Source organism: Durio zibethinus, chromosome 15 (assembly GCF_047325235.1).
Source record: "Durio zibethinus cultivar Kanyao isolate XHJ-2024 chromosome 15, ASM4732523v1, whole genome shotgun sequence".
Taxonomy (NCBI): Eukaryota; Viridiplantae; Streptophyta; class Magnoliopsida; order Malvales; family Malvaceae; genus Durio; species Durio zibethinus.
The window spans coordinates 5,373,028-5,395,415 of record NC_143176.1 but is presented as its reverse complement, the minus strand read 5'-3'; the positions used below and the strand labels follow the sequence as shown (position 1 = coordinate 5,395,415).

Genomic DNA, 22,388 nt, shown 5'->3' with positions numbered 1-22,388 from the left:
AATAAACTTTATAATTGAGATTGTATATCATTTTTCTAAATGTATCATTGTTTTCATTTTTGAAAATACAATAAAAAATGTCTTCAAACTGTAATTGAATCTAATCCCTCTATAAACAATTTTAAAAACACTCTTTCGCATTGATCTGATATATCTAAAATTTTAATGAAAATGCTACGCAAATGTAGTATTAAGCTGTTGCATGCTTGCTATATGTAACAAATCACAGATATCCTAGCATTTTGCAAATTGCAATGATACCAAAATTCATAAAGAAACCAGCACAGTGATATTCCTTGTGCCTGATCAATATTTTCAAAGTATTTCCTTTCCGGTTGACATAAATATGACACTCAAAATACAAACATCTTACAACTTTGGTTTGTTGATGAAGCTGACACATAGATCTTGCATTTCCATATTCCCCCTGTAAAATAGAAATTTCACAGTTAGATTTTCTAATTTGATATAATGGTTTAGACTGGAATTGTGTTTACACATAATTAATGCAGAGTTCAATGAAATTAGACTCTTTACATGCCAGATTGGAAGTAAAATGTTGGGTTGGCTGGTCTTGTTATATGCAAAATATTGGGTTTTCCATTTTCTGTTCATCAGTTCTGCGCATTGTCTTTAAAAACAACATCATTTGCAGCACCATCTGGGTCGTGCTATTTGGTTCTTTTGCTTTTGCTTTTCATGCCTACCATTTTCATCATTCTCTGCATTTGGTTTTGACTCCATAATCTTCAAAAGCTACTCTAATCATCATGAAGCAGACAATGCTGCCAAATCTGCTAATTTCTTCTGGCCAAGGTTTGCTACAAGTTCCAGGGAGATGAAGTGTTCAGGTAAATCTTTAAATTCTTCTTCTTTCAAATTGTATTTTGGTTGAAGCTCTTTTGCTTCAGAATCAACAGCATTAGCCTCTGAAAGTAGAAGGTTAGCCTCTTCAAGGTCACCCAACTCTAGAGCAGCAGATCTTTCTGCTTTAGTAGCACCAGCAACTAGAAGTAACCTCTGGAACCTAGCCATTGCCACTTCTTTTTCTTTGGATAAAATCAGTCCTTCAATATCCTGCAATTTGTCCACAGTATGCTTTATCTCTTCCTCCAGTTTCCCAAGATCCAACACAGCTTTGTCCATTTCAATTTGTACACCTTCCTTTTCAACGCTTAATGATTTTGCTTCAGCCGCTAATCGTGCAGCTTCCTTGAAATTTCTTGAAGCAGCGGCAGCCTTCTTTTCAGCTTCAAGCTCTGGAACCATTTTGTCTATGAAAAAGATCCTCTGCTTTAAAGATGTTATACTCTGCTGAATGCTTGACTTTGTTGAAGATAATTCCTGAAATCAGTAGAGGGAAAATTTTAATAAACTACTGGCATCAAGAAAAAAAAAGGACAAACAGACATTCAGAGCTTCTTGTGTACTAATACATACTAAATTCAAGTGAACCAAACTACTAAGTGCAACATCATGGTATTTAACCTTCCACCGATTTTCACGATACTGAAATTATATGATCGGAAGAATTGATTATCTATAGCTTCAGTAATAAAATTAAGGATAAGTTATTGGCCTGTCTACAATGGTTTCTTAGACAGATATTTACAGCAGGTTGGAAAAAAGCACTCATCCAAGGCAAGTCCAGGAACTCATTCTACATTATGCAAGTTTGATTCACAAAGAAGGACTACTTGATGGTGCTTTACAACAGTTAGTGTTTAACCGAACTTCTGTCATACTTGAACAGAACAGTTAAGAGGGTTTGAATCCATGCATTTTAGCCATTTTAGGAATCTGAAGAGAGAAAAAAAAATTAGGAAGCTAGCAAAGACCAGATCCATATTATTAACTCAAGGTGCTAATTAGTTAAGTGAATAAACTTCTTTGATAGTTGAATGAAGGAACTATGAACAAATTTCAATTTGAGGGTCCAAAATATAATACAATGAAACATAACCAATTATAGAAAAATCCCTCTCTTTTATACATTGGAGAAGAAAACGAACCTGTAGGGAGGCCCTTGCGGTAGAAGCCTCCAGTTGAAGAATTTGGACATCCTCAGAAAGCTTCTCCTCGGTCTTAGCAAGCCTCACTTTATCTTCCATGGACTTCAAAACTGAGGATAGCAGACTTTTTCTCAGTCCAGCAACTTCCTGATACATTTTTGCTTCTCCTACAGAAATCCTGGCAAGTTCCTTGAGCTTAATCCCCCTATCTTCTTCTTCAGCAAGGAGCTTGTCAATTTCTTCCTTTTTCTTTGACAGAGTTTCAGTTTCTATGTCCATCTGGGAAAGATGAGATTGTAAGTTGTCATACTTAGAGTTAAAGCTTGATTGCACCTCTTGAAAGCCAGAGACCATATCAGCTATCCTTTGTTCTACTTGTTTAATTTTAGAGTCGTTTTTGGCAATTTCTTTTTCCTTTTCTTTCACTAAGGCAAGTAGTTTTTGCAATTCGTCAGTCAAGATATCCTTTTGATTACAGAGAAATTCTTTCGCTTTCTTATCATCTTGTATCAAGCTGTCAAGGGAAGTGTTGAATACTGCACGAGCATCATCAAATAAATGTGCCTCAATTTGTAATTCTATCTTGTTCAACTCCAAGGCTTCAGTTGAAGAAAGCCATTTCTCTCTTTCTTCTGAAGATTGAGCTTCTGAATTCTTGAACACTAAATCAGCATTACTCATAGCATCCTAGGGGAAGAGGAATGTAAAGGTCAGAGTAAAAAAACACAACCATGTAATAATGGAAGAAAGAAACTGAAATACATCCCCCCTCGTAACTCATAAGCAAGTAGTTACTTGTAAAAGATCACCTTTAAATTAACAATTTAACATACAGGAGCCATCTATATCTGGTGACAAATTAAGTGGTTGGTATCTGAAAAGAGTACTAGTGATGGTTGGATGACTGACCTCAGAGAAACGATGGAGCAAAGAGGCACACTCCTCCTCGACAGCAATCTGGCAGTTGAGAACCTCGAGCATTTTTGAATCAATAGCATTGCATTGAGCCTCAGCATCTCGAAGAGCAGTAAGGAGAGCTTTTTTATCCTTGTCAGCAGCAGCAAGACTCTCATTGATCCTGTCAGCAGCCTCAAAATCTTCAGCTTCACAAGCATCCTCCAATTGCTTTTCAAGGTCCCCAAGTTTAATAGTTGCTAAGTGAAGATCATCAGCCGCCTTTCTTCTTCTCCTGATGGAGTCCTTGCGAGCTGCAGATATAGAGGCTGCTAATTCATGAGCACGGCTGAGCTTATCAGCAATCTGGGCCTTGATTCGCTCAAATTGGGCTTCAACATCATTACTAGATTGTTGTTGTTGTTGCTGTTGCTGCTGAGTCTGGTCATGGTGGGATTGTGAATCTGGCTTCGCGACTAAAAATACGGCAGTGGTTGTGGTGGTACTGGTATGAAGAGTAGGAGATGGTTGTGAGGCAGGATGGTTATCATCATGACCATCAGTATTATCATTAATCTCATCATCTCTACCATATGCAATCCTGAATTGATTATCATGACTATCAACATTATTGTTACTCTGATAATCTCTGCCATATCCAATCCTGAATCCAGTAGCTCTCTTTTTCTTTCTATAGCTAGAAGACGTCTGACGAGATAAGGCAATAGCAGAAGGAGGCCGTGGTTCTGGTTCTGGCTGATCAAGCGGGGTTTGAACAGTAAGATCAGAGAAAAGATTCTCATCAAGGGGCTCCTGAACCTGATGCTGTTGCTGTTGCTGCTGCTGTGTTAAATTCAATGATTCAGGCTTGGGGTGCTCAAGATCTTGCTTTTGCTCTCGCTCATGGTCTTCTGCCAACGGGGATGGTGTAGAAGAAGTCTGACGAGAGAAGGCAGCAGCAGAAGGAGGCCGTGGTTCTGGTTCTGGCTGATCAAGCGGGTTTTGAACAATAAGATCAGAGAACAGATTCTCATCAAGGGGCTCCTGAACCTGATGCTGTTTCTGCTGCTGTGTTGAATCCTGTAATTCAGGTTCGGGGTGATCAAGATCTTGCCTTTGCTCTTGCTCATGGTCTTCTGCCAACTGGGATGGTGTAAAAAGCACCATCCCTTCAAACAAAGAATCCATTTCATCAACATCCATCTCCATCTCTCTCTTTTCTGTGGTTCCCTCTCTACTTGCCATCTCCATCTCACCTCTCTTTTCCTAAATTTTTTTTCCACCAACCAAACAAAAACGAACCCGGAACTTCACATATCATAGAAAAAAATTAAAATAAATAATTCAACACCCAGAATGATGTAAAAAATAGAATGATCAATATCATATAAGGATGATAACAAAACTTGGCCTGATTCAAACCTAACTAAACTCAATTCTAACACTCAAAAACACCATTATATTCAAGATTTAGGCTTATATACACAAATTCAATAGAATCAACAATCAAACATTCTCTTTCTTACCTGTTTATAAATGGAATGATATTAATTTGCTTTGCTCCAAGTTCCCAAGTCTTCTAAATCTGTAAACTCTCCACTGCCTGCCTGGGCAGAGTCAAATTCCTTGTCTCCTGCATTTTGTCGTTCACTTTTATGGGCTTGGGCTGTGACATTTCAAGGTCCTTTTTCCTTCTTATCCAGAAATTTTTTTTCTTGGATTCTGTTATACAGCCAATCTGAGCCGAAGTCTTTGATTTGAGGTCAAGTCAACTGGTTCAATCTGCCCTACCTAGTTGGGCTTATAGGACTGTACCTGCATTCTCTTAGACCATTTTCCTTGTCTGAGTTTGGGCAGAGTTGTAACGAAACTAAAAGGTTTAAGGCCTATTTATATCCAATTATTCTCTCAATGACCAAAAAATGACCAATGCCAAATATGAATGAACAATTGATTAAAAAAAAAAAAAATGGATGCCATTGGGGTCATCAATAGGTAAGGCATGATATGAATAAAGCATTTTTTTTTATTTTTTATATTATATTGATTTTTATGTTTGTATCTAGCTGATATTTCAAATTCATCTTTATTTTTATTATTTAATGCATATGAGTAATCTTTATATAAAAAAATAAAAAATTAAAATTATTTTTTTAATTTTTATTTTGAACCTTTATGTAATTTTTTATAAATATATATTTTTTAAATATAAAATATTAGATTTAATTAATGTAAAATAAAATTTTTAGTATTAAATAAAAAATTTAATTTATTAAATATATAAGTATATATAGGATAGAAGTATGAGATGAATTCTATATTATCCATCTCCTTATCGTTATCTGGTAAAAAATTTAAAATTATATCCATATTCATTTTCATATTTAAAATTTAATATTTATTCTCATTCTCATTAAGATAAAAAAAATCAAAATTTTCATCAAATTTAAATAAAATTAACATATTTAGATGATATGATTCTAAGGCTTGAAATCATTTCCATAAGCACTTTTTTTAATGTTGTAAGTAATTACTTTTTAACGATGTAAGCGATTTTGTAACTTGACAGAAGAATTATAATTTTAAATACGTGATTGAAAAAATTTGCAATACATATATGACATTAGACATTTTTCAATACTTTAGGATTGCATGGGACATTATCAATTTAATTTACAATAATTTACTATTTGAATGAGGTGCTATTTAATAATCATTTTAACTAGAGGTCTTTTATGCTTGACTTAGTAAACCAGCTTGAGTGGTCAAAGGATTTAAGGTGGTCTCTTTTTCTCCAATTTCTGCTAATTAAAGCTTATAAGAGCCAAATTATGCAGGAACATATTGGCATAGGGTGCTATAAAGTCAGCTTTTATTAAAAGAAACAGGACACTCTGAGGCTTCCCAGTTCTCTTTTTAACAAAATATCAGCTGTTGCAGGCCTGCAGCATATTACCAATCCTGGATAACATGGGATCTTGCAATGAATTTCCACAACATATTAATGATACCAAAATCAAGGAGAAACTAGCAGCACTGCAGTATAATGATATTTCTTTTGCCTGATCTCAATGTCTCCAAAGTATTTGTTTTCTTATTTTTTCTAGTTGAGAAGAAATATTTTAACAAAGTTCCAAACAAATGTTGTTCATAGCACAGAATCAATACAACTCAAAACAAGCAAAAAGTTACGATTAATCATAAATTATCCAAACTTGAACTTTCTTGCACCACATCTTATTTCCTGGAAGGTTCCATGGCATGACATTCTCTATAGGCCAATAAAAATAACCTGAAAAGTCTCAGGCAAGACCCTGACTTTCCCCTACCAGTACTCCTTTCTTGATGATGATCACCTTGTTTCTTAGCTCTCAAGGCTTCTTTCACCACAACCCCACTATTTTTCCTCCTGGAAACCACTCGTTTCAGAACAGGCACTGGTGTAATATACTGCCATCTTTGAGAATGCCATATAGCTGAGTAGTTACCATTTTGCTTGCATTATTATTACCTGCATGGATTTACCATGGTACAAAATTACCCTCACTGAATTGTCACTTGAGCTTGTTCTTGCATTGCTGCAACTGCTTCTGCTGTTAGTACTGTTATTTCTTGAAGACATCAATGAATGCTTGCTGCTGATGCTGCTTGTTCTTCTCGTCACACAAGAATCATGATCAGTTGCAACCATTGTTGTAGGTTGTAAAGGAAAGGCATGAGGCAAGAGTCGGCCATTGAAGAAAAGATGATCAGCTGGTGAGGTTCTATATGGACCTTGAGAAGGTGAATCCTGTTTAAAGCACCCGAATTCGAATTCGGAATCATGGAGTTGATTTGGAGTGCTAGGGATGGAGAATATCTCACCAGAGCTGGACCTTTGTCCATGGAAGATTTTTAATCATACTAATTTCTCTTTTGAGTGGGAGTTTGCGCGTATTTATATCAAGGAATTTGATGATAGTATGATAGGAACAAGGTGAGAGAATCATGTGTTATGTCTATATGGAACCTTGTTGGGTGATTTTGATGAGTTTTTGGTGTTGTAAATCATGAAGTCATTCACTCATATTCTTTGCCAACTCAATCTTAATCTAGCACATGGGAAGCTTGGTACTGTAATAATATTAATTGTTAGTGTGGGATTTCTTAAATGGATGTCTTTAACGATTCAAATTGCAAGGTTTTTTCATCTTTGCCCAAAGATTTTGAACAAAATCTAGTAAAATGATTTAATGGACTATATATTTTATCTTTTCAAAAATTTTAAACATCCTTATAACGGTCATACACATTTATTTAGATTTAACAATTCTAAACAATGACATGATTTAAAAGTATATTTTACATATTGATATAAATTATAATATAATAATTTTCATATTTTATATAATTTAAATACAAAATAAAAAAATTATGAATATACAAATTATAAATGATTAGATCTACATTTATCATTTAATTTATAGGTATAAATAGCCACTTAGATTTACTTATGATATCTATTATCAAATTCAGTGGCATTTCTTTTTAATATATCCGCTTGCTTCTGTTTTTAGGAGTTGACACAGCCTCCCAAAAATACTCACTTCTTCATATAAAGCATAAAGGAGCGGTTTAGACCATAGAGAGGAGAGATATTGACCTCCATAATTGCCCACCAAATCAATTGCAAAAGCAATTGTTAAGTTAATGGTAATAAGTGCCAACTTATTTCATTGTCTCAACATCATGGCTATGATGGGATCAACAAATCAGAGTTTTTCTTTGTTTTGTGGAAGCAAACGGCTCAGTTGGGACTACTCAAAAATGAAAAAAAAAAAAAAAACCCAAAGTTTTTTTTTCATATTATTTTAATTTCATCTAACACTTTGGATCACTCTCAGAAATGAAGACAAAGAAATTTCCTGTCTCTCATTTGGGTTTCTTTGGAGGAACTTTTGGGCCCATTTGAGTTCATCATGCCCATGGGACTGCCAGCAGTGTGCCAAATTTTGGTCTACTTTTTTGCCCCATTTCTTGATTTTTTTTTTTTTTTTTGCATATTTTTTGCTCTGTTTATACTCTAATGGCTGTGGAGATGATAGGTCCATTGTTTTAGAGGAATGGATTTAGCTGACTCTTTGAGCTTTTCGTCTATGAACTCAGATTAAGGCTGGCCTAAGAATATATTTGAATTGTTATTCACTTAACGAGAAAAGTACCATTTATAAGATGCAAGTCTAGTTAAATTAAAAAAACTAAATATACAGAAAATTAATTACAAAAAAATTAGCCTTACAATCCCTTTCATCCTTAATTACAAGAGAGAAAATCTGAACAAGTGAGTGGGAGGATGTTTTTGAAATTCCATAAAATTTTTGCTGACTCAATTGTTATTTAATAAATTTATTTGCAAATTGAGATTACATGCCACTAGGGTGTAATCGAGTCGAGTCAAATTGATATAGTGAGAAGTTCGAGCTTGAGTTCGACTCATAATTAAGGGTTCGATACTTGATTCGAACTCGATTGAGTTTTATTTTTCAAGTTCGAGCTCGATTCGTGATCGAATTCGAGCTACTTGAACTGACTCGATTAAGCTCAATTAATATATAAAAATAAACTCGATTCGTATACTCGATAAGAGTTTGATTATTTATGTTCGAGCTCAAACTTGAAATATTTTATTAATTAAAATAATAAAAATATATTTAAATATAAAAATTCGATTAGGCTCACGAATTACTCTAGTCAGATATAAGAATATTCGAATTCGATTCGATCGATAAGTCGAGTTACTCGAGCTCGAACTCGACTCGATAATAATCGAATCGAATTTAAATTTTTTTTAAATTAAATCCGAATAATTTACGAATATTAATGTATTATTTACACCCTTACATGTCACAACTAAAAATTCTTTAGCGGATGTGATTGATCAAATAGAAAATTAAGTTGATAAATGGAGTTGACTGCTGAGTCAAGTGTCCAACCATTTTGAGCCCCTTAGTCATGGTTATCAACTCAGAAATAAAGGAAAAAGATACCATACCCACAAAACTGTGAAATTCAACCAACCAGGTTTTGTCATTATCCAATCTATTCGATATTTTTTTCTCTGTCCAATGTTTCAATCAATTGATTCTTTTACAATTTACCTTAATTTTAAATTTAACCATGAAAATATATATTATAAAAATTATTTTTTACATATCTTTTATATTTTTTAACTTTTATGTAGCACTAAAAATGTATTCGTACATTTATCACGGTATTTAATAATTTATATATTTATATTACATAAAATTGTGAAGATTTATATATTTATATTATATTTTATATAAAAATTATATGTTATAATCATATAGATATAAAAAAATATACAATATATTTTTTATTTATGTTAAACCTATATATATTTTTTGTTAAAATTTTAATTCATATTATTTTTGTCTTCTTTTGTATCTTTTTTTTTCGTATTTTGACTTATTTGATCTAGCTATAAGTAAACAATTTTTTATTTTACTGTTCTATTTATCATTTTTTGTTGTAAAATTTATTAAATTAAAAAAATAAACAAAAAAAAGGATAAAATGCCTATATCTTAATTGACCCACTTTTCTCATAAAATTAATCTAAAAAATAGAAATGTAAAAATTGAGAAAAAGGGTAAATGAAAAATTTTGAAAAAAAAACTAAAAAACAGAAAAAAAAAAAAAAAAACAAATAGAGGGTATAATATTAACATCTAATATTGAACTTAAAATAAAAAAATTCTTAAATAAAGGTAAAAATAATTACTTTATTAATATAATAAATAAAAAACTAAATAAATAATAAAATGTATATTTTTAAATATATTTCAAAAGAGATTAAAAAAAATCATAAACACATTTTAGACCTGATTTCAATTTTTTTTTAAACTCTACCCATTCCAATTAAATATTAAATTTTTAAAAATCAACTTTTTATTGGATTGAGAGATTAACACTCGTGAAATATGAATTATTTTAATATTTTTATCAATTGGTTTCTCACTTTGTGAATTTTATCTTATAAAAAAATATATAAAAAAAAAAACTCAAATTAGAGGCCATGTGAACACATCCAAATTTTTTTTACAAAATTACTTTTATTAAAAAGACAAAAAAAATAAAAAGAGAAAAAGTAAAAGTTAAAAAAAAAAGATAAAAAAAGAAAGCACATTGAAGTATTATATAGACATTGCAATTGAGTAAAGACCTATAGGATAAAAATTGTTTTGTCATTGCAATGAATCAACTCTTTTGATGTAAAATCTATTTGTTTAAAAAACAAAAGTAGAAAAGCAAATTAGAGTGTCATGTGGTCACGTTCATTGCTTTTTTTTTTCTAATTTATCAAAAAATAAAATCTTTAAAAAGTTTAAAGAAAAAAAATGACACTTTAAGACTTTGAATGAGTGTAAAAAAATTAAAATAAATCAAATTTATATAATGAATTAATGGAGTGATGGATTACATTTTAATTAGGCATAAATATAGTTTTTTAATTAAATTAATATATTAAATAATAACTTTATTAATATAATGCATACATAAATATAAAATTAAATAAATAATTTAAAATATAATTTATCATATATAATTAAGGCAAGATGAAACATCATAAACCTGTTTTGACTCAATATTAATTTTATAAAAAAACCTCAATTCGATCCCAAATAAAACAGGAACTTATTTGATCTTGACAAATTAAAACTCACGCAAGTTGTTTTATCATCTATATCGCTATTAAAAATATTTTTTAAAAATCAATTTACCAGTTGTCTTTATTGTCAATTATATGATTACAAAAATAAAAAGCAAAAAAACAAAAATTATGGTGATATGTGTACACATAAATTACTTTTTTAAAAAATATATATAATTAAAAAACAAAAAATTTAAGGACATAAAAGCAAAAATAACAAAATAACAAAAAAAATTGGAGAAAGTTGAGTTGCCATACCACATTAGCAATTATGAGTTTTTTTTATTTTTTATTTTTTATTTTTTTATATTTTATCAAAACGTATAGATCCGTAAGTCTATAGTTAAACTTGACTCTAAAAGTCACCAGTAATCTTTTTTTGTTAGGTGTGATTAGCCATTTAAGTGAATCTATTCCTTTTTAAAGAGAAATCTCAAGCTTAACTTAGATATATTTAAAAGGTAGATTTTATATTTACGAAATCAAGATTAATTTGAGAGTACGGTTATATATGAGGAATGTTATAGCACCCTCATAATGCCTATCAAATGATAGTACCAGTTTGATTTCATATCATCCAAGCCTTAAAATATTTTTGAATTTTTATCAAGTAAATTTGATTATCGAAAATTGATCTTAAAATTACTCCAATTGTTTAGTAGTGATTTAGGATAATTTTCTCACTTCAGGAATATTCATGGAGACTCATGTCTCACTTTGAAAGGGCTCCGCCATCAAATTCATTAACACATTTTCTAAGAAATTATTTTTTTGAAAACAAATAATAAAACCCTCCAATTATTTAGTAAGATTTTATATCAATGCATATTCGCTAATCATTTGATGGTATTTTTATTTGAAAACATAGAAAATTTCTTTTGAAAAAAAAATCATTAAATCTTTCAACAGTTTGGTAAGATTTAAAAGAAATTTGAATCCTCCAATCATTTGGTAGGATTGAAAATTTATTTTTTGAAAATTCACTATAAAATTATCAAATCGTTTGGTAAAATTTATAATTCAATATTTAAAATCCTTCAATCATTTGATAGAAAATCGTGAATTTATTATAAAAATTTGTTTTAAATATGCATAAAAAAAGAAAAACAATTAAGTAATATAAATAGATATACAAATAACGAAAGAAAAAAAAAATCTTATCTTCTTTCTTGTTTTTTTACAAAACAATTTATGGCTTTGCTAGCGTCCTCACCTATAGTGATTGCCTAACCTACAACATATATACTTGAAACCCTCAAAAATTTTACTGCAGAAACTTTTTGTTGAATGCCTTCATTTTGTATTTCTTCTTAACTCTTTTCCCTAACACAGAACTTCTAAGAGAAAATCCTAATTATTAAAACCCAAAACAATAGAAAATACTAGAAAAAAACCCCTAATTTTTCTTTTTTTTTTACTATTTCTCTTTTGATTTTTCTAATTAATTTTTGATTGTCTTCATAAGGTCTTTTTATAAGCCTTTAATCCAAATCACAATAAAAGAAGGTTTTCTTAGTTTCAATCTCCTAATCAAAGTCAATTTTAGTTTTTAATCCAAGTCCACCTCTCAAATCAATACATTCCCTTTTTTAATTAGAACACTAGACTTCAAACCGAATCAAAATTTTCCTTTTTTTTTTTTACAAACCATAAATCAATTAATTAACAAAATAAATAATCCTAAACTAAACAAAATACTAAAATCCTAAAATTAAATTAAAAAAATACCCTAAACTAAATTGGATGTCTACAATTGTTCCTCTTTATGCATTTTTTACGAAACAGGAATTATAGAAAAGATAAAAGACATTTATTTTGTTCGAGCATAGAAAAATCAAAAAATAAAATTAAAAAAGGTCCTATTCAACAGAGGCTTAACAACTTCGAAATATAAATTGCTCTCTCATCAAAGACTCAACAACTTTGAAAGATATAAAAATTTAAACATTCTACCCGAAAGACTTATGAATCTTGCCTGAAGGACTTGCGATTACACTCAAAGGTCTTATAAATCTCAATACGAAAATAGATTTAGCTTAAAAAACTTATGAATTTTGCCCAAAAGGCTTAAAGACTATTTCTGAAAGTCTCACAAATCTTAACATTTAAATGCTCCTCTAAATAGAGGTTTCACAACTTTAAAAATGTAAAAGAAATTCTTATCTGAAGGAGATCATAGGTTCATTCAAATATTCAAATCAAAGATTCAAAATTTTCACCAAAAGATTCTTGAGATTTGTATAAGTCTTCAAGATTTTTATCAAGGATTCAAAGATTCACATTTTAAAATCTTAAAAATTCACATCCAATATTCAAAGATTTTTATTTGAAAAGTTCAAATATAAAATTTAATGTCCCATGGATTCGCATATGAAATTCTCATCTTATGGTTAAAAAACTTTTTTGAATGGAGGCTATAAAACTTTAAAACTGGAAGAGTTTCTTAACTAAGATTTACCAATTTTTTTTGAAATCATTCTTTTCATCTAAGGGTTTCAAACTTCATTTTCACAATATTTTCCTCATACGAGAATCAAAATTTTATTAAAAAATTTTATTTTTTAGATTTTTTTTGAGAATATGTTCAGAAGTCTTAAAAATTATGTTCGAAGGTATTGATAATTATGCTCGGAGGCTTACAAATTATGCCTGGAGGTATTAAAAATTATACTTGGAGGCCTTACAAATTATGCCTGGAGGTCTTGAAAATTATGACCAGAGACTTTATAAATTATGCTCGGAGGTATTAAAAATTATGTCCAAAAGTCTTACAAATCATGCACAAAAGCCTTGCAAATTATACTCGAAAGTCTTATAAATCATTTTTAATCTTTAAAAAAGCTTCTCCTTAATAAAAGTTTTGAAACTTAAAAAAAAAAATCATTTCTTTTGAAATAAAAACATCTCATTTTGGAAAATGTTTCACCCCCTACTCAAGGCTAAACACTTTTACAAATTTTATTTTGAAAATTTTCTTAGCCTAAAACTTATCACTTTTGTCATGAAAATTTTTGCTCAACCAAAAAATCAAATCTCATACCCCAAAAAATTCTCCTTGATCAAGAGTTAGAATTTCATATTTCCAAATTCTCCACATTTTAAAATCAAAATCCAAAGTCAACTAAATATGTAACGAATGAAATGAATGTCAGCATGTCATGCAAAAATCAATATCATGAATATTTAATTGTGATAAATAGGTCCTCAAGCTTTTTCTTATTTTTTGTCACAGAGCTTTAGAACTAGCTAACAAGCTAGTTTTTAACAATAATCTTCCATCCCTTTTTTTTGACTCAAAGCATTCCATTTTTCAAATAATTTATCTTATCCATGGATCTTCTTCAAACCTTTTACCTTGATCATTCTTTTTGTTCCAAAAAGTCATTCTACCATAATGATCTAAAATCACCTATGTCTTATCCATAACAATTTATATCAATTCAAACATAAATGTCTTCACAACAAATGCCTCAATATTCGTGATAACCAAAGAAATTACCCATATAACTATTCCATAATCCAAAAAATGCATATTCTTTCGAAAACAAATGATTGAATCTTTTAGAAATTGGTGATTTTTGCATAGAATGATGAAAGTGAATATCAATTTAGTCTATTTAAGGGAATGAAATGGTTTAACACACTAAGATCTTAAGGGAGATTTTGCCAATGGACAAGAAAAAGCAAATCATAATGTATTCATTTAGGCTTACCAATGAAAAATCATTTTTTAAAGCATAATCCATTTTTGTACTCTCTTAATTTCTTGATATGGTAATTTAATAAATGTCAAAACTAGCTGTGATAGGTTCAAAATTTTTTAAAAAGAAAGCAAAATTCAAATTTCAAAACAAATCTTTAGATTGGGGTTCATCTTTTTTAATTTCTCAAAGATTTTCATTTGTTTCCTTCCTCTAATGCATTGTTTGAGTTGTTTTCATTCCTACTCTAAACTGCTATTTTGGGTTTTTATCCTAGAGCTCTATTCAATCTTTTTCTTCTTTTTTTTTTTACTATTTCATCATGCATTCGATAACTCAAAATTTATCCAAAATAAAAAAGTACTAGTGATTTCCTAAAAAAAATTTTTAAATTTAAATATCCAAACTTGATCAAAATGGATTTTTTAAAAGATATAACATAAGCCAAGGTTTGGGATTCTAAAAGAAAAGATAAATAGGCCTAAAATGTGTTTAAGGGTAATCAAACCAAAGTTCATTTATTTTCTTAATGAAATTTTCCTTTCGCTTTCTCAAAACATACATTTTCATCTTTTTTTTTTGTTTTGTACTTTTTTTTCTTATTTTTTCTTCAAATTTTCACATTTAGACAAATTGAGCCCAAAATTTTGAAAACTTGCCTTTTGACTGTAGGCATTCTTTCCTTGCCCTCAATTTTGTATCTATTACTTTCTCAAATAATTTTTTTTTTATACTTGTCTTCCAGTGTAAATGGTGATCCTTGATTAAGGTTCTTTCAAAAAGAATTCAATAGGTTTGAAGGCAAGTGGCAAATGGATATTTTCTTTCATGAAAGAAATATGAAATACGATCATTTATCATATTAGATATAGATACTTTCATTAAAAAGCAATTCTCAGAAAAGATTTTTTTTAATTTTGAAACTATTTAAATATCTTATATACATGATGTTACAATCAATTTTTTTATCTTTTTTTTAACTCAAGCTCAAATTATTGCATCAAATGAACTGCCAATGTAACAATCTTGATTTTCACAACTCACATCAAAAGAAAAAATCAATGCCATCCCGAGGAAAGGATGTTCGGAAAATTAGATAGTTTGACTTTTTGGTAAACTTACCCCAAAATGTAGGCAAACGAAAATTTTATGACAATGAAATAAAAGGGATATTATAAATATCAAGATGTGTAACAAGGATATTAAAGGATATGGCATTTTTTTGATTATATCTCGAGGAAGAAATTGAAAAGGTTAGGTTGCATTTAGGCTAGCCTTGATATTTATCAAATTACCTAAAATCCAGAATCTTTAAGATAGTATCTCATATATTGACTTATAAAGATTTTGTAAAATTTCATTGCTCATAGTCTTAATGAAGATTATCATCATTGAAATCCCTTTCAATCAAATGAAAGTTAAGTTTGTGAGACTTGGGAAGTCAGACTTTAGAATGGTGTAATTCTCAACTGAATTAAACTACGAACTAGTTATAACTAGGTATATTCATTCATGACAGTAATTACCAACTCCCTCAAGATTATTTTTCACATGTAATGTAAGAATACATACAACAAGATTGAAAGCAAAACTTAGGCAAAAACTCATGCATATGTTAAAGCAAAACTTAGATAACAAACTCAAAATTTTGAAATCTTCTTACAAATTATTTGCTATTTCACATATCCAAAAGAAAAACTATTGTAAAGCATATTTTCATTGCTCCATAAGGTTCATAATCAAAGTACCATTATTGATAAGTTCTTCAATTGTCTCTTTCAATGGCCTACATCTTTCAGTTTACTACCCAATTATCCCATATGATAATCACATCTACCATTAGGATCATAATTTTTTACTAATAGATATGGGGTTATTTTTAAAGGCACAGAGGTGAGGAATTAATACTTTATTAGTAAAGGTAAGAGGTCAAGAATTAGGATTAAAATTCTCTTTTGATTATTTTTTGATCTTTTAGCTTGCTTCCTGATTGGATAACAAATTAAGTGATTGTTATTTTAGGATAAGGATTTACATGAAAGCTTAACTATTGCACAGGTTGGCAAAGATAAAGATTTTAGAAGAGGTTACTTATAGAAAGATAATAAGGTGGGTACATTGAATAAGACGAACATGTGGTGAAGTTTCTAGCCTATTGCTCTTTATAAATGATAACTTGAGCATCTTATTACTTCTTCTTTGGTTTATCATCTCTCTTTGCATTATTTGTACCACTTCTTTTAAGTTTGCCACTCTTGTTGCATTTTTTATCATCTCCTAAAAAATTACCATATTAGAAAAATTCTTAATGCCATTTCCAATAATCTTTCATAATATAGGGCTTTAAGAATATTAGCAAACAAAACTACGATTTCTTTGTCAGTGAGTAGTGGTTGAACTTGGGCAGCAGTGTCCCTTCACCTCTAGGCATATTTCTTAAAGCTTTCAGTATCTTTTTTTTATGCTTTATAAAGATAAATGATCTAGAGTCAAATCTATGTTATGCTTGCATTATGTGTGATGAATACTTTAGCTAGTTCCTTTTAATTACGGATGCGAAACCTATCCAATTGGATATACCACCTTAAAATAGATCAAGTAAGACTATATTAAAAAATATGGATGAAAACTTTTCATCATATGCATGTACGACCATCTTGCAGTAATATATAGTAACATACATTATGAGGCATTTGGTTCCATCATACTTTTCAAATTTAAGAACTTTAATTGTAGGTGAAATGAAAAAATCAAGAACCAAGCATGGTTCAACAACATCCATTGAACCATAAAATCTATCTCCTTAATAACTTGAAGGTTTTCTTCAATAAAATCTATTTTCTATTTTGATTCAAAGTCTTTTTTAGTTTTTACTATGTTTGTCTTCAACATCGCTTGTTTTTTTAGCTCATCTAGATTAAGAACTTGAGTTGGATAAAGAATAAGAGCTAAGTGAGTAAGAGCAGCAATTGCAAGCATGTCAATATGTATGTAGGGGTAGCTTACTGTAAATGATATTTGATATTAAACCCTTTGAGATCTCTGTTTGGAATATATGCCAAAGCTAAGTAAGTATATTGGATTATCAATCTATTCAGCCATTGTTTTCTTTTTGTTCAAATTCTTCATCAATTCAGCTATATCTTCTAATTGCTCATTCATCTTTTTTTTTGCTTTTTCCCTTTTTTGGAAGTGAAGCTTATTCTTCTTTCATAATTTTAGCTTAATACAAAGATTGAGCTATCTTCAAACTTTATTATCAAAATTAAGATGATATGTTACTAGATGCTAAAAATCATTTTAACTTGTTAAAAACATTTTTCTATATACATGAATGAATAAATGAATGCACTTATTGAATGTGATACATAATAATTCAATGATGTATGAATGTATTCACATAACAATTTAATGCATGGATGAATAAATGTATAAATGCCGCATAACAACACATAAAAGAGTGAATAAAACTTAAACTCTTTCAACTTTATCACAAAACTCATACAAATGATACAGCCAAAGTTCTTTCATGTGTTCTAACTTGGGTTACATTCTAACAATGGGTGGACATGGCTCTAACCTAGGATTAGCTTTTTAAGGTTAACTACATGTTATTTAAGTTAAATTTAAAAGTTCTCAAATCGTTTCTCACATTATTGTCCATCACAGACTAGTAAGACACTTCAATTCTTGTCCATCATAGGTTACAAGCGAAAAAGATTTAATTTGATTGAAAGTATTTTGTTAAGCCATGCGAAAACATGAAATTTCACGAGAGCGTAGGTATTTTGCTCTCTCTTAAGGGACAAAGCCTGAGTATAGGACTAATGTTATACACATATATATGGAGAATAGAATATTTAAAACTTGAAAAATAAATATTAAAAGCTTGACAAATAAATAAAAAAAAATCTTTTTAGGGAAAACATTCGGCTTGGATAACACAAATTCATTTATTGTCCTAACTCTCAACATCTTCAGTGGAGTTTTCAAACTATCATAACGTATAGATTTGTAGGCCTATATCTAGGCTTGATTTTAAAAGTCACCATCATTCTTTTTTTGTTAGGTGTGATTGGCCACTTAAGTGAATTTGTCCGTTTTTAAAGAGAAATCTCAAGCTTAACTTACGTATCTTTAAAATGTAAATTTTATGTCTATGAAACCAATACTAAATCAGGGAGTACAATTACATGTGAGAAAGATTATAGCATCCTCACAATGCCTATCAAATAAATGGTACCAGTTTGATTTTATGTTATCTAAGCCTTAAAATATTTTTAAATTTTTATCAAGTAAATTTAATTATTAAAAATTAATATTAAAATTACTCTAATCGTTTGGTAGTGATTTAAGATAATTTCTTCACCTCAAAAGTATTCATGAATATTCGTATCTCACTTTAAAGAGGCTCCATCGTCAAATTCATTAACATATTTTCTAAGAAATTATTTTTTGAAAGCAAATAATAAAATCCTCAAATTGTTTGGTAAGATTTTATATCAATGCAAACCTGTCAATCATTTGGTGGGATTTTTATTTGAAAATCTCAAAAATTTCTTTTAAAAAAAAAGTAATTAAATCCTCTAATAGTTTTATAAGATTTAATAGAAATTTAAATCCTCTAATCGTTTGGTAAAATAAAAAAATTATTTTTCAAAAATTCGTAATGAAATTCTCCAATGATTTGGCAGAATTCATAATTCAAGGTTTAAATCCTTCGATCATTTGGTAGGAATCATGAATTAATTATAAAAATTTACTTAAAATATGCATAAAAGAAGAAAGAGAAACAATTAAGTAACATAAATAGATATACAAATAAAGAAGAAAAAAAGATTACCTTGTCTTTTTTTTTTTTTTACAAAACAACCTATGATTTCGCTAACGCCTTCGATTGTGGTAATTGCCTAACCTAAAATATATATATCTAAAACCCTCAAAAATTTTGTTACAAAAACATTTTATTAAATGCCTCCATTTTGTGTTTCTTTTCAACTACTTTCTCCAACATAAAACTTTTAAGAGAAAATTCTAATTATCTAAACCTAAAACACAAAGGAAAACTATAAAAAAAAAACTCTTAATTTTTTTACTTTTTCTCTTTGATTCTTGATTATCCTCATGGGATCTTTTTATAAGCCTTTAATCTAAATCACAATAGGAAAATGTTTTCTTGGTTTCAATCTCCTAATCAAAGTCAATTTTAGATTTTTAATCCAAGTTCACTTTTCAAATCAATACTTTCCCTTTTTTAATTAGAAAACTAAATTTCAAACAGAATCAAACTTTTCTCTTTTTTTTTTTAAACCATAAATCAATCAATTAATAAAATAAATAATCATAAATTAAACAAAATACTAAAATTTTAAAATTAAATTAAAAAACATCCCGAACTAAATGAGATTTCTACATATTTAATATTTCTTTTTATTTTTATTATGATTTTTTCATAAAGTTAATTTGATATTATTAATTAAAAAATCAATTTTCTTATATCAAAAAATTTAAAAAAAGATTAAAAAAATAAATTTAAATGCCACATCACCACCTATATTAATTTTTTTACTAAATTATCTAATTTCAAAAAAGTATAAAAAGATATTTTTAATTATTAATATAAAATTGGCCCTATCCATAAAAGTATAAATATAAAAATATTTATTAAATATAGAAAGAAAAAAAAAGACAAACTTAAGAAAATGAAAATGACGGAAAGTAAAAAAAAAATAAAAAAATTGAGTTAGCACATAAGATGAGCAATAATTATTTTATTTTAAAAAAATTTATATCATGGATTTTTTATTTTAAAAAAAGTAAGGATTAAAAGAATAAAAGTAATATATGATGTTGACATCTCAATTAATAATATTTTTTTAAAAAAAATATTAAATAAAAAAGCAAAAATAACTAAAAAAATATTTTTAATAATAATATCAAATTGACTAACATTTTAAAAATTAAAAATATTTCAAAATATTTATTAAATAAAAAAGGAAAATTGTAAATAGGAAAAAATTAAAAAGCAAAGGTCAAAAAAAAAAGAATTAAATTACTTGACAACTTGAAAAATATGAGAAATATAAAATACATAAAAATAAAAAACTGAAAAATAAAAAACAAAAACTTATATAATGGGTCCATTAAAAAAATAAAATACATAAAAAAATTTTTAAAAGCCGAACTGTGAAAAAAAAAAGTGAGCCCCACCAACATAAAAATTTTTAGGTTTCACTTTTAAAAAATTTTATAATTAAATATAAGAAAATTAAAAATATATATGGTATATAAAAAATTAAAAGGAAAAGTTAATCCCATAAAAAGCTATGGGCCTCATCGAATAAAAAGAATTTTATTAAAAAACATAAAGCAAAAAATTTCAAAAGCCAAACCTTGAAAAAAACAAAAAAGGTGGAACCCTCCAAAACAAAAAAAAAAAAAGTTGTGGGTCTCACATTAAAAAAATTATAAATTTAATTATAAAAAAATAAAAAGTCAAAAGTCAACGAGGATCCCACTGAAAAAGCTATGGGCTCCACCTAATAAAAAATTTTTTATAATAAAATATATAAAAACTAAAAAAAATGAGAACCACACACAAAACTTACAGCATTTATATCGTTGATGGAAGATAGATTTCAAATGGACCTCACAATAAAAAATATATATTTAATAATATTGATTAAATAAAAAAGAAAATGTAAGGAAAAAATATAAGAAAAAAAAGGAAAAAAATAATGACACATGTTATATATTTGATATCAAATGAATGTAACAAAAAAATAAAACACCTACAAAATTAAAAAAATATATAAATGAGTGACATTCTTTTGATAGCAACTAAATATAACCAAAAATTTAAAATCTAAAAAATTATTTATTAAATTTTATTTTTAAAAAGTAAAAAAAATTATTGTCAAGTGGACCTCACACACAAAATTTAAAAAAATTATAAATATAAAAAAATACACCTTTTAAATATATATATAAAATAATAAATAAAAAACATAACAAAGCATAGCAGAACAACACGTGACAAACAGTACATAAGTACATTTGCAATATTTATATTTTAAATAACTAGATAGATAGATAGATAGATAGATAGAAGTTATTAAATATTTTATATATTACTTTAAATAGTGAAATATAGAGTTAATAATAAAAATGATAATTTCAAATTTCTCTCGTGTGATTATTTGAAATTTGTAATAACATTTTTCAAAATATTTTCGTAAGTTGAGGAAAAATATTAGTGTTAAGGGAAAATTCCCTTTTTTTGTCATTATGATTTGAATTTTGTAAGAGTATTTTAGGAATAAAATCTTGAATGTATCAAATTAATATGAGAGAATGCTTTCTTAAAATCATTCAGAAATAAGTTAGCTTGGATCAATTTGGAAAAGGGATGTCTGGGCAAAGCTGGAGAATTCTTTGTTGCTAAATAAAAAAAAAAAAATCTAAGGATACTCTTGACCATATTTAAAAAATATATATATAATAAATTATTATTATCTTTATTAGTATTGTTATTATTGTTATTATTATTATTATTATTAAAATTAAAAAATTTTAGCTTATTAGATAAATGAAATAATAAAAAATAATAATAGAAATATAATTGAATATTTTTGTATGATTAAATAAGCATAATAATAAATTTTATTAAAAATAATATTATTTCAATAATTAAAAAAATTGAGAGAATATAGATGACTAAAGTAGGAAAATAGCTCTTGAACTTTATTATTATACTTAGATAATTTTTTATACTTTTATTATGTCCTATAGGTCTTTGAATTCTAATTTGTATTTAAATAAACTTTTAATTTTTAGCCTATATTTAAATTAATTTTTAATATAAATTAAATTTTTATTTGAAATAAGAATTTATTTAAATATAAATTAAAAATAAAAATTTATTTAGATATAATAAAAATATAAAAATTTATTTAAATAAAATAAAATAATTCAAGAGTTTTTTTAAAAATATTTTTAGCCTTTATAAATACTAAATCCAAACACATATTTTTATAGAAAATATTTGAAAACAAATTTAAAATGAGGTGGA

General features: G+C 27.9%; 1 protein-coding gene and 1 pseudogene across 6 annotated transcripts; both read right to left on the bottom strand.

Moving 5' to 3' along the window:
• Positions 1 to 214: 214 nt before the first annotated feature.
• On the bottom strand, positions 215 to 4,519 carry LOC111301693 (uncharacterized). 6 transcript variants are annotated; one of them, XR_002691549.2, is made up of 5 exons: positions 4,433 to 4,519; positions 2,922 to 4,214; positions 2,013 to 2,699; positions 538 to 1,344; positions 215 to 427 (listed from the first exon to the last, which is right to left on the bottom strand). XR_002691549.2 is itself a non-coding variant. In XM_022897542.2 (4 exons), exons 2-4 carry the CDS (start codon positions 4,155 to 4,157, stop codon positions 769 to 771), a joined length of 2,499 nt encoding a protein of 832 aa, XP_022753277.2. In that variant the 5' UTR covers positions 4,158 to 4,214; positions 4,433 to 4,519; the 3' UTR covers positions 215 to 768. The 6 variants fall into 6 exon arrangements, 2 of the variants coding, with proteins under 2 accessions (XP_022753277.2, XP_022753279.2); XR_016328090.1 differs by having other exon boundaries at positions 2,922 to 4,172; XR_016328092.1 differs by having other exon boundaries at positions 542 to 1,344; positions 2,922 to 4,172.
• Positions 4,520 to 6,143: 1,624 nt separating this feature from the next.
• On the bottom strand, positions 6,144 to 12,078 carry LOC111301948 (uncharacterized; annotated as a pseudogene).
• Between the last annotated feature and the right edge of the window lie 10,310 nt (positions 12,079 to 22,388).